Here is a 12,386-nt window from a genome sequence, read left to right as displayed (position 1 = left end):
TTTGGGAACCGCGTTTTCGGGTGAAAATATCACAGTCCTTAAGATTAGTCGTTTTTAACATTTTCCAATAGCAGTTAAGTTTCTAGTTTTGGGTTGTTCTGGGTTTTTAATGCAGGTTACACGGAGCAACCACTTTATGCAGCCATCTTGGTCCGCGGCTCCATAGCGCCATAAATGAAAGTTAAACACAGCAGAAAATAAATAAATCAAAGACTCAGCGGTCCTGTTTCTCTATTTTCACCTGTATGGAAGGCGGTGCAGGTGTGCCGCAGTGGTCAGTGGAAGAATCCGCGAGTTTGTCTGTTGATTTCCCATTCTGTGGGAGCATACTCGGTGCTTGCTCGGAAGTTTAGGGGTTTTTTCGCTGTAAAAAAGAAGTTTTCTTCCCACACAATGAACAGCGAATGCTAATGTTTTTGTCACTTTTTACGGAATCAAACTCAAAGTAAGGCCAGTACTTCCACGCTTGAAACGCTGCACGCTCATACTCTCTCCCGCACTCGATATATTATCCATTGTTGATCTGCACACAGCTGTTGCCACGAACGTCGCATTTGCTTACGTCATTGTCATGAGACGCTCTCGCAAAAAACCACGGTTTTAGTAACGCAGTAATGCAGCGTGCTTACGGGAAAGTAACAGCAATCTAATGACCTTTTTTGCAATAGTAATCCCTTACTTTGCTCGTTACTTAAAGTAATCGGATTACAGTAACGCGTTACCTGTAACGCTGTCCATCTCTGGTGGACAGAGGTCACCAACTTTCTGGAGTCAGTCACTACAACACTCTAAACTTCATGTGGTCTTCAGATTAGCTCACGAACAGTGTTTAGAGAGCTTCATGGAATGGGTTTCCATGGCTACGCAGTTGCACTAAGGCCTTACATAACCAGGCACAATGCAATGCATAAGATGCAGAAAAGCACGCTGACACTGTTGCAGTATTCATGTTTTCTGGATGAGAGATGAATCGTACCGGTGTGAAGTTATTTTTCACAAGATGGCCTTGGCCCCTTAGAACTTGTGTAAAGCCAGAACAGCTGAAGCTGTTATAGCTGCAAAGAGTGAGCTGACATCAGGCGTTACGAAAAATGTATATTAAAAGTATCTTGGTTTGTGTGAAATATGTTTTCTTTAAAGGTTAACTTAACTCTGCCATCACTAATGCTGAACACAAGAAGGGAGAACACAAAGGGAAAAGTGCTGTCCTCATTTCACAGGACGATGTCATGTAGGTATGAATCACGATTATTCTGAAGAAACTATCGTGTTAAAAATTGTATATGTGAATGTGACTTTTTTTAGAATAAAGAATAAATTAAACTCTTTACATTTCATGAAATCATAATGAAAGTGTTTATTGAATTAATACATCATACGTGGACAATTTAACAGTTAGTTCATATTTTATGAACACTGCCAAAAAGTTCCAAAAGAATGTGTCTTATTCAGCACTTTCACCCTGAAAAAAATAATGAAAGGTAAAATTATTCAATACATGTTATCAACATTGAAACAATTCATTCTACATTGTAAATACAGTATCTACACTGTCTTCAATTCACAGAAAATTATTAACATAAAGCTCTTATATCAAACAACTCCATTAAACAACGGTACATTTTTTGTAAAACAAATTACATGAATTACCTTTCCAGCATCACGGCTCTTGGCTCTCAGTTTGTTGACCTGAGATTCAGCAATGTCAGCACGTTCCTGAGCTTCCTCCATCTCATGTTGGACCTTTCTCAGTCTGGACATGTGGGTGTTGGCCTGTTCCTCCTGTTCAGTGCAACAATATGTTTTATTTAAAAACATATCTGATCATATATGAGAGATATCTCAGTTATGAAGCTGTGAATTCCATATGTAAAAATCACAAAACATTGTACTTACAGCCTCCTCAGCCTGTCTCTTGTAAGCCTTGACTTTGAGCTGCAGCTTGTCCACCAGATCCTGAAGTCTGACCAAATTCTTCTTGTCCTCCTCAGTCTGCATAAACAACAAACTGTTACTGACGGCTGAAGAAGAAACAATTTAGGAACTTAAATGTAATAGATATTTAGGTAAATGTGTAATCACCTGGTAGGTGAGCTCCTTCACTCTCCTCTCATATTTGCGGACTCCTTTAACAGCATCAGCTCCACGTCTTTGCTCAGCTTCAACTTCAGTTTCTAGTTCACGGACCTTTAATGCCATGATAAGTAATCAGCTTTTAATAAATATTAAGAGTAGAAAGAAAATGGGTGGAGATCATGTGATGGCATCAAAGTGTTTATTTAATACTTGAATAATAACTCAAGAATATATGAATAATAACTATATATGCATATATATATGCAGTACATACCCTGGACTCCAGTTTCTGGAGCTGCTTCTTGCCACCCTTCATGGCGAGGTTCTCTGCCTCATCCAGACGGTGCTGCAGGTCCTTGACTGTGACCTCCAGGTTCTTCTTCATCCTCTCCAGGTGAGCACTGGTGTCCTGCTCCTTCTTCAGCTCCTCAGCCATCATGGCAGCCTGAAAGTATGGGTGGTGTTGGCATTATTGATCAAGCATGAACAAAAATTTTGAAAAGAAAAGAAGGCTTGTAAAGTACTAACTTACATCAGTGATAGCCTTTTTGGCCTTCTCCTCAGCATTTCTTGCTTCCTGAACTGCATCATCCACCTCACCCTGAACCTGGACAAGGTCAGCCTCCAGCTTCTTCTTGGTGTTCAAAAGACTGGTGTTCTGAATGAAAAAGAAACGGTTTTAATGATGTGATTCTCACTCTCTGATGTCTCAAAGTTCTTGTAAAGTAATGAATACCAACCTGAGAGTGAAGCAGTCCAACACGCTCACTAGCATCAACCAACTCCTGCTCAGCCACTTTGCGTCCTCTCTCTGTCTGCTCCAGAGCGGCTCTCAGCTCCTCAATCTCAGCCACCATTAGACCATTTCTGCGCTCCACCATGGCGACCTGCTCCTTCATGTCTTCCTGTCCTCTGACTGCGTCATCCAGGTGCAGCTGAGCATCCTGATAACAAACAAACAAAAGATATTATCATTGTTTGCTTGGAGGTTAATTAAAAATTCACACAAACACAAATGATCTACCAACTCACCTTGAGCTGTCCTTGGACATTCCTTAGTTGTTTCTGGGCCTCAGCAGCCTGTCTGTTGGCATGGCTCAACTGAATCTCCATCTCATTCAGGTCTCCCTCCATCTTCTTCTTGACTCTCAGGGCATCATTCCTGCTCCTGACCTCAGCATCAAGAGTGCTCTGCATGGAGTCAATCACCCTCTGGCTGTTCCTCTTGATCTGCTCCATCTCCTCGTCCTTCTCTGACAGCTTCCTGTCAATCTCACCTTTTACCTGGTTTAGCTCAAGCTGAACACGAAGGATCTTGGCCTCCTCGTGCTCCAGAGTTCCCTTTAAATAAAGGGTTATTTCAAAATAAACTGGAGAAGGGATACTTTTATAAATGTAATTACAAACAAAGTACATTTTTATAAAATACATTACCTCAGCTTCCTCCAGAGCTGTCTGAATTTCAGACTTCTCAGTCTCAACAGTCTTCTTGGCCTTTTCCAGCTCATGGATGCTCTTTCCTGTCTCACCAATCTGCTCAGTCAGATCTGAGATCTCCTCTACAGAGCAAACACAGCCAAGAGTTTTAGTACTTGGAGCTGATATATGCAAATATTTTTGCCACAACATAACATATAAATGAATATAAACATTAGAATCATATCCATATGATCTATAGCAAGATAAGCATACGCTGCAGGTTCTTGTTCTCTCTCTTCATGGTCTCAAGATGATCCAGAGCCTCTTCATATGAGTTCTTCATCTTGAACAACTCAGTGCTGAGAGAACGAGCCTCCTTTTGGGCTCCTTCCAGCTCTGCCTGGCTCTCCTCATACTTCTGCTTCCATTCTGCCAGGACCTAGATTAATTAAAAATTAATTAATTAAATAATTAGTTGTTGTAATGGGTGTAATTCTCCTTTGATGACAGAGGTTATGTTTAAAACTTTACTTTATCAAAGTTCCTCTGCTTCTTGTCAAGGTTGGCAGCCAGAGCATTAGCTCTCTCCACATCAATCATGAGGTCCTCCACCTCACCCTGCAGCCTCTGCTTGGTCTTCTCCAGTGAGGCACACTTGGAGTTCACAGCCTCAATGGATTCCTCAGCGTCCTGCAGGCGCTGGGCAAGCTTTTTCCTGTTGTTAAAAGAATTCTGTTTTTATTAAGGCTGAATTGGTTGGTTTTAAGTCTGAAAACTAATTTAAACAGTGAAAGTATCATGACTTACTTGGCCTCCTCCAGCTCCTCAGTTCGCTGGATGGCATCAGTCTCATATTTGGATCGCCACTGAGCCACCTCACTGTTGGCCTTGGACATTCCTCGCTGCAGCTCAGCCTTGGCCTCCTGCTCCTCCTCAAACTGCTCTCTGAGCAGATCACAGTCATGACGTGCTGACTGAACAGCATGAGCCAGGGCGTTCTTGGCCTGTTGAAGTGACAGTTGATTTCAGATTTCGATATTTTATTGTTGAAATCAATTTTAAAGTCTAATGCTGAGAGGATAACAAATTTAAGAGGTAAAACCTTAGAAAGAAATTAGAGGATTATCTGTCTCAGAGTTACTGAGTGTCTCTGTAACAGATTAAAACTTGTCTCTGTTTTTAGTAGTAAGTGATGAAATTTAACAGAAGAGAGAAAATATTTCAGACCTTCACTTCCTCCTCAACGTGTCTCTTCAGTTCCTCAATCTGCTGAGTGAAGGCCTGCTTGCCCCTTGTGAGCTGAGAAACAAGAGCTTCTTTCTCCTCAAGCTGGCGACTGAACTCACCTGTAGTTAACACACATGTATTAAGCCTAGTTTGTTCCATTTCACCCACCGATTGGTTGTAGTTTTAGGTACATGTAAATGACAAATTTCCAGAGACAGACTGTTTCTTTGTTATACATCACTTACCATTCTCTGTTTGAAGTCTCGCCTTCTGGGCATTAATGTCATTCAGCTGACGAACATTCTCATCATTTTTGGCTTTGAGTTCACTTAGTTGATCCTCAAGAGTCCTGCACATTTTCTCCAAGTTGCCCTGTCACCAAGTAATGCCATATCCATGTTAACAGTTAATGAGCTGCTTTGGCAGTCCTGAAATGTAAAAAAGAAAAAATCTGTTCTCTACAAATAATGTCCGCACCTTTGCTTTAGCAACAGCCTCCATGTTGCTGGAGAGGTCATCAATCTCCATCTTGTACTCGCTCTTCTCTTTCTCCAGCTTCTGTTTGACACGCTGGAGGTTGTCGATCTGCTCTCCGAGCTCTGCAACAGTGTCAGCCTGCTTCTTACGGAGAGCTGCTGCAGTAGCTTCATGCTGCAGAGTTGATTCCTCAAGATCACGACGCAGTTTCTGGAACTCAGCCTCTCGCTTCTTGTTCATCTCAATCTGAGCAGCTGTTGCTCCACCAGCTTCCTCGAGCCTCTCACTGATCTCTTCAAGCTCCCTGGAGAGGTCGGCTCTCTGCTTCTCTACCTTAGCCCGAGCTGCCCTCTCAGCCTCAATCTCCTCTTCCAGCTCCTCAATACGAGCCTAGTTTGAAATTATTTGGATTTATCGATTAGAACCTGCACTAAACTAGGTTTTTGACTTATAATGAACAATATTCTTTATGAACACTGGTCGTTAGTGTTACCTGAAGTTCTTTAATCTTCTTCTGAAGTTGAGCACCAAGGGATTGTTCATCTTCAATTTTGCTGAGAAGTTGGCTGATTTCAAAGTCCTTCCTTGGTGTGGAAGAAGTATGGTTTTACGATCATAGTCCATATGATTATTGCAATGCAATGTGTGTAAAGAAAATTATTTACAAAAAAAGCCCTACTTCTTGATTTTCTCATCAGACTGCTGCTTGTCATTCTCCAGATCCATTATGGATTCCTGGGCCAGTTTCAGATCTCCCTCCAGCTTCCTCTTGGCTCTCTCAAGGTCCATGCGGAGCTTCTTCTCTTGCTCCAGTGAACCCTCAAGCTATAAAGTCATGTCAGTTGATTCAAGTGGTTGGAAAGACAATGATTCAGCACTAAAATTCTTTCCATAAAAAACAAAAAACAACAACAACGTAATTTTTATAGTTTTCTTACATCATCAACTTGCTGTTCCAGCTTTGTTTTGGACTTGGTCAGAGTGTTGACTTTGTCTTCCTCTGCCTGGAGATCATCCAGTGTTTGCTGATGGGCCTCTTGTAAGGCTTTCTTCTCCTTAGTCAACTTGGCAATTGACTCATCTTGAGATGCCATCTCCTCTGTCAGGTTTTTCACCTGAAACAATGTGAATACATTAAGTTTAATTTTGTTCGAGAATTTGCTGATTACTTGAACGTTTAAGGTGTTTAAGGAGCAATATAACATGTTTTAATTGAACTAAGAATACAATCAAAATGAACTGAACCTTGTTTTCTGTGGCATGTTTCTCCTTCTCCACTTTGGCCAAGGTGAGCTCCAAGTCATCAATGTCCTTCTTCAGCTCAGAGCATTCATCCTCCAGCTTCCTCTTCTTAGCAGTCAGCTCAGCATTGATTTCCTCTTCATCCTCCAGTCTCTCACTTGTCTCTTTGAGTTTGGCCTCGAGCTGGATCTTGCTCTTAATGAGCCCCTCACACCTTTCTTCAGCATCAGAGAGATTGTCAACTTCCTATAATACATGTTGAACACACAAGTTAGATTATTTGTGAGTCACATTGTCCTAGTGTTTTCTTGATCGTACTTTTACCTACACTTTTGTTTTAGCAAATAAATAATCAGAGGATGAGACAAACATGTGGTCCTTTTATATCTACCTTATATACATGAACTATAGGTGCAATATATACTTTTCTCTACTACTTACTGCAGCCACTTGAAGTTGCAGGTCATTCTTCTCCTGCAGCAGGCTGACCATCTTCTCTTCCAGTTCCTTCTTCTTTGCCAGAGCAGTAGCCAGGTCTGTCTGCATCTTCTCATAGTTCTCCTTCATGTTCTGCAACTCCTTCTCAGTCTCAGCACTCTTCAGAAGAGGCTTGATCTTGAAGTATACTTTCAGCCATGGCCAGTTCTTGACATTCATGAAAGAACGGATGTTGTACTGGATGGAGTAGATAGATTCTCTAAAAACCAAACATGAGAGTGTTACTTTGTGTCGTTGAATCTTAATATGAGGAAGGAAATACAAAAGAGAATACAATAGAGTTTACTATGATAATATTACCTCCTCTCCATCATCTTCACAAACTCTTTCCTCATGACGTATCCTCTGCAGAGAGCCTGAGTCATGGTCACCAGCTCAGCCAGTTTCTCATCTCTCATCTCCTCAAGAGTGCCCAGCAGACCAGCTTTGAAGAACACCTATTTAATCATTGAAAACATAAGTACAAGTGCAAATGGACAGTGTTTTAATTAATATAACAAAGTGTACCTTTGTGTGCCCAAACATGTATTGTGTGTGATCCACATCAATGGAGCCAAGCAGCTTCTCTGAAGCTTTCTTGTTGTCAATGAACTGTCCCTCAGGGATGACACTGGCATTCAACACTTTGTATCTTTAAGAGAAAATCATGTTGTTACTTAGATTTTTCTTTCATCATATTCAAGTTTGTCCTTTACAAAAACAATGAAACAAATTTTCCTTTCCAATATTGTAATGTGCTGTCACCTCTGCTTGAAGTCACCATAGAGGATTCTGCTGGGGAAACCCTTCCTGCAGATTCTGATGCCCTCCAGTACACCATTACACCTCAGCTGGTGGATGACCAGGAAGTTCTCCATAAGACCTGAGAGTCAGAAATGCATAATGTTTCAAATCTTTTCTATATTCTTACTGTCATTTTTACAGTTAATATTACTGTGGGGTACCTGGGGTCTTTGTCTCATTGGGAATCAGGCAACGGACAAAGTGAGGATGAGTGCTTCTTAAGTTGGTCATCAGCTTGGCCAGATTCTCCTGTAGATCAGCATCATTAGATAATAGGTTAATACTATTTAAAAATGAGCATTTAATTTTATATATATATATATATATATATATATATATATATATATATATATATATATATATATATATATATATATATATATATAAATCTATACATACTCTGAAAAGAGCAGACACAGTCTGGAAGGAACCACCCTTCTTCTTACCACCCTTCTTGCCACCACCACCAGCAGCCTCTGTTTTCATAAACAGTAAATTTCATTATTGGAATTGAAAAAATATTTTTCACTGTATAATTTTAGCCTGCAGTTTGCACATCGTAGCTATCTGTACTGGACATGGGAGTTTGTGAGCACTTTTTTTTCTTACCTTCAGCTCCAGCATGGGCTGCGTAAAGGAAGCCCAGCAGTTTGTTTGAAGACTTCTGGTACAGCTGAACAACTGAGTCATTCAGTGGGTCCTTGTTCTTGTCCAGCCAGCCAGTGATATTGTAGTCCACTGTACCAGCATAGTGAACCAGAGCGAAGTGTGCCTCAGCCTTGCCCTTTCCAGGCTTTGGTTTCTCAAATGCTTTGGTCTTGCCAAGATGCTGATCGTGCAGCTTGTTCTTGAACGTTGTGTCAGAGGCCTTGGGGAACATGCACTCCTCTTCAAGGATGGAGAAGATGCCCATTGGCTGAGAAAATATCACAAATCATATTAAAATTTCAACAGAGGTAAGATATGCAACCACATGTACATTTCTTCCAGAGCAGCTGTTTACCTTCTCAATAAGCTCAATGCAGGCAGCCAAGTCCATACCGAAGTCAATGAACTCCCAATGAATGCCTTCTTTCTTGTACTCCTCTTGCTCCAGGACAAACATGTGATGGTTGAAAAACTGTTGCAGTTTCTCATTGGTGAAGTTGATGCAGAGTTGCTCCAAGCTGTTGAACTGTAATAGTACAACCATGTCTAACTTCATGGTAATAAAGTCTTTAAAGTTTAAGAAATGTGGTGAAATGTTTCAAGTGCTCACATCAAAGATCTCAAACCCAGCGATATCCAGCACTCCAATGAAGAACTGTCTGGGCTGCTTTGTGTCCAGCATCTCATTGATACGGATAACCATCCACAAGAACATTTTCTCATAGATAGATTTGCACAGAGCCGAGACAGCATTGTTGACCTGGCAAACAAGAATTTATAATTATACAAAACCATATGAATGCAGCTATAATGTTTATAAATATAATATGATAATATAAGGCCTTTTCATTAATTACCTGTGGGACAGTCTGACCTTTGGTCACCATCTCATTGCCAACCTTGACTCTTGGGTAGCACAAAGCTTTCAGCATATCAGCCGAGTTCAGGCCCAGTAGGTACGCAATCTTGTCAGCCACTGTTGGATTAAAACAAATCATTATAATACCTAATAAATACAAATACTTCAAACATTTCTCCATTATAGAAATTTTTCACAATACCCTCGGTGCCATCAGGTTCAGCCTGCTCTTCACGCTGCTTCTGCTTGAATTTCATGTTGCCATGATGCATCACAGCACCAGTCAGCTTGTAGATGCTTAACTTCTCATCACCACTAAAGCCCAAGATGTCAATAGCAGTCTGCAAGAAAAAAAATGAAATCAGCTATTAATAAATAAAACAAAAGAAGATATTTATGGTTAAGTATAAGATTCTGTGTCAAATGTGATTTTACATCTGTTGCAATGAACTCCTCCACATCATTGATGCTCTTGACAGTGATTTCACCCTGACTGATCATTGGATAGTCATAAGGGTTAGTTGTGATCAGAAGAGCCTCTGAAAGGAGAAATGAAGTTCACTTTTTTTTTGCTTAGAATGTGATTTTAATGGTTTTAAATTTTAAATTTAGGTGTCCTGTCAGCATACCCAGAAGCTCAGGCTTGTGGCCTGTCATCAGCTGATAGAAGATATGGTAGCTCCTCTCAGCAGACAACTGGAAGGTGACACGGGACTTCTCCAGCAGATCTAAGGACAACAGATTAATTTTGACACTGTAGACATGAGACATCACAGTCAAAACTGCAAAATGGATCATGTATGCATTCATTTCCTTGGCTGTCATTGGGCGTGTTTGAAACTTTTTTCAGTTCTGTTTCTTTACTTATAACGTGCTTCACATTATACCTTATTATACTTTAAATGTTCCGTGAAGTTGCAATATGTTCCTACTTATACTTACACATGATAACTGCTGGGTTACAGTATATAACTTATAATATATAGTGTAACCACACTGTTCATGCATCCGTGTGTTTCACCACAACAGACAATATTACTTCTTCTGAAATTAAGTGACTCATCTCTTTATGTGCTGTAAAATAATTTCTATCACAGATAATGGTAATTTACACTGGTTCAAACTTACATGTTTCAATATCAGCTGAAGACAGCTTGCCAGATGTGCCAAAGTGAATCCTGATGAATTTACCCTACATGGGTAGATCTTTATTAATATTGCCTTTCATGAGAGCAAGTAGTAAAAAGCTCATTTACATTAACTCGTTTTAATCACTTACAAATCGAGAGGAGTTGTCATTCCTCACAGTCTTGGCATTACCGTAGGCCTCCAACAGAGGGTTGGCAGCAACAATCTGATCCTCAAGAGAGCCCTGCAAGAATATATTGTTTTTATATGAGCTGATCTTCCAAAATTGATTTTCTTTTTCTGTCACAAAGACTTTGATGCAGAATAAAAAATCTACCTGCATTTTGCCAGGTGTTGGCTCAGCCTTCTTAGCTCCAAGAGCTGCAATTGTTGCAAAGTACTGGATGACACGTTTGGTGTTGACAGTCTTTCCTGCACCGGATTCTCCACTGGGGTTTATGGGACACATTGTTAAAATGCCTTTATATAGTTTTTATATATTTTGCATACAGTTTTTATTATACTCACGTAATCAGGACAGACTGGTTCTCACGATCTAAAAGAAAAACATATAAGCATGTCTTGAATAATCTTAGGATTCATTTATTTCCTATCACTTATAAGTAGCTATGTGCTAAGAAACATTTTTTCACACAATGATTAATGGTCATCTCTTTAAGTAGAAGTCCTAAATGCATTTAAAGGCTTTAGTAGGGAATTGAGCTTACCAGTGAGCATGAACTGATAGGCATTGTCAGAGATGGAGAAGATGTGGGGTGGAGCCTCAATCCTCTTCTTTCCTCTGTATGCTGCTACACATGTAGCATCATATACAGGAAGCCACTTGTAGGGATTGACGACAACGCAGAACAACCCAGAGTAGGTCTGTATCATAGACAATAAATATCATTTAAACATTTACAGATCAGCATGATACTTTCCTCTCACACACAGCAATGTGAAAACTTACGTAGATCATCCATGATGCATAACGCTCTTTGAGGTTAAACAGCACAGATGGCTCATTAAGGTGGGTCATCATGGCCATGTCCTCCATCTTATCAAACTTTGGAGGGTTTCTAGGGTGGATTTCATCCTCCTTTACAGTGACCGTCTGAATAGAAAATTAAGATCACTTAGAAAAAAATCAGCTTTCAAAGTTTGGCACTATATATTTGACAAATAGATAAAGTACATTGATAATTCATCTACCTTTCCGTCGTCTGTCTCAACAGTGGCTTTACCACCCTCCTTCTTGGTAAGTTTGCCCTTGACATACATCTCATCAGGAACAGTCACAAAGAAGGCCGTTTTGGCATCAAATGGAGCAGTCTGGGCCTCAATCCTCTCCTTTTCTGGCTTGCGGAGGTAAATGGCCGCCGCGCCATACTGCGCCATCTCCGCGTCTGTGCTCATGGTGGCACTTTACTAGAGACTGAAAATATGATGGATTGACACATAAATCATTTATTGTACTTATTATACAAACCATAATTGACATCCATTCTTTTTGATTCATGGAGTTTACCTCAGCTGATGCAAACAGAACTTCCTTGGTATCCTGTGTATGTCAAGGTGCTATAAAATAAGTAAACGTATATCAATGGACATTTTACTCTTTAGTTTAAGAATCCATTCAAAAAGTAAAATTTTCAGTGTCAAAAAAAAAATTTAATAACTGAACACTTAAAAATGTAAAATATAAACTTAATGAGAGCATATAATACACAGTAGATAAAACATGGTAGCTGAATCTTTTACTGTACTCACCCGTCTTAGATGCCTGTCAGTTAGAGCAAATGTCCAGAGCTGCTGCTTTTATACACAACGGCTCTGCTTCCTCAGCATTTACACTCTCCTTAGTTTGGTCATGAATGTCTGACACCTTGCTTCTTGATACTGATATGGTCAAAAATAAATTAATTGTTTTGATCCATTTTCCACATATGAAATCCCTCTTTTCTAATACAACATACTTTCAAAAACAAACAATTCAGCTGTATTCCTTAGTGAAAAAGATGTTGCGAAT

At 40.0% G+C, this 12,386-nt stretch overlaps 1 protein-coding gene across 1 annotated transcript; it reads right to left on the bottom strand.

Annotated features, from left to right (window-relative positions):
• Nucleotides 1-1,337: 1,337 nt before the first annotated feature.
• On the bottom strand, nt 1,338-12,197 carry LOC120738531 (myosin heavy chain, fast skeletal muscle-like). The gene is made up of 41 exons (XM_040039790.1): nt 12,128-12,197; nt 11,886-11,935; nt 11,570-11,792; nt 11,328-11,471; nt 11,086-11,242; nt 10,886-10,913; nt 10,695-10,806; nt 10,509-10,601; nt 10,358-10,421; nt 9,859-9,957; nt 9,665-9,768; nt 9,432-9,570; nt 9,228-9,346; nt 8,981-9,130; nt 8,726-8,896; nt 8,332-8,638; nt 8,122-8,198; nt 7,884-7,971; nt 7,684-7,801; nt 7,447-7,570; nt 7,240-7,376; nt 6,883-7,138; nt 6,445-6,687; nt 6,138-6,314; nt 5,879-6,024; nt 5,693-5,783; nt 5,200-5,589; nt 4,968-5,094; nt 4,723-4,841; nt 4,303-4,499; nt 4,027-4,210; nt 3,769-3,934; nt 3,511-3,635; nt 3,109-3,417; nt 2,817-3,020; nt 2,609-2,734; nt 2,351-2,521; nt 2,083-2,187; nt 1,897-1,992; nt 1,651-1,782; nt 1,338-1,462 (listed from the first exon to the last, which is right to left on the bottom strand). Exons 3-41 carry the CDS (start codon nt 11,771-11,773, stop codon nt 1,445-1,447), a joined length of 5,817 nt encoding a protein of 1,938 aa, XP_039895724.1. The 5' UTR covers nt 11,774-11,792; nt 11,886-11,935; nt 12,128-12,197; the 3' UTR covers nt 1,338-1,444.
• Between the last annotated feature and the right edge of the window lie 189 nt (nt 12,198-12,386).

This window comes from Simochromis diagramma, unplaced genomic scaffold (assembly GCF_900408965.1).
Source record: "Simochromis diagramma unplaced genomic scaffold, fSimDia1.1 OVJJ01000321.1, whole genome shotgun sequence".
Classification (NCBI taxonomy): domain Eukaryota; kingdom Metazoa; phylum Chordata; class Actinopteri; order Cichliformes; family Cichlidae; genus Simochromis; species Simochromis diagramma.
Note: the sequence above shows the minus strand (reverse complement) of the source record. Positions and strands in the feature narration are given on the sequence as shown.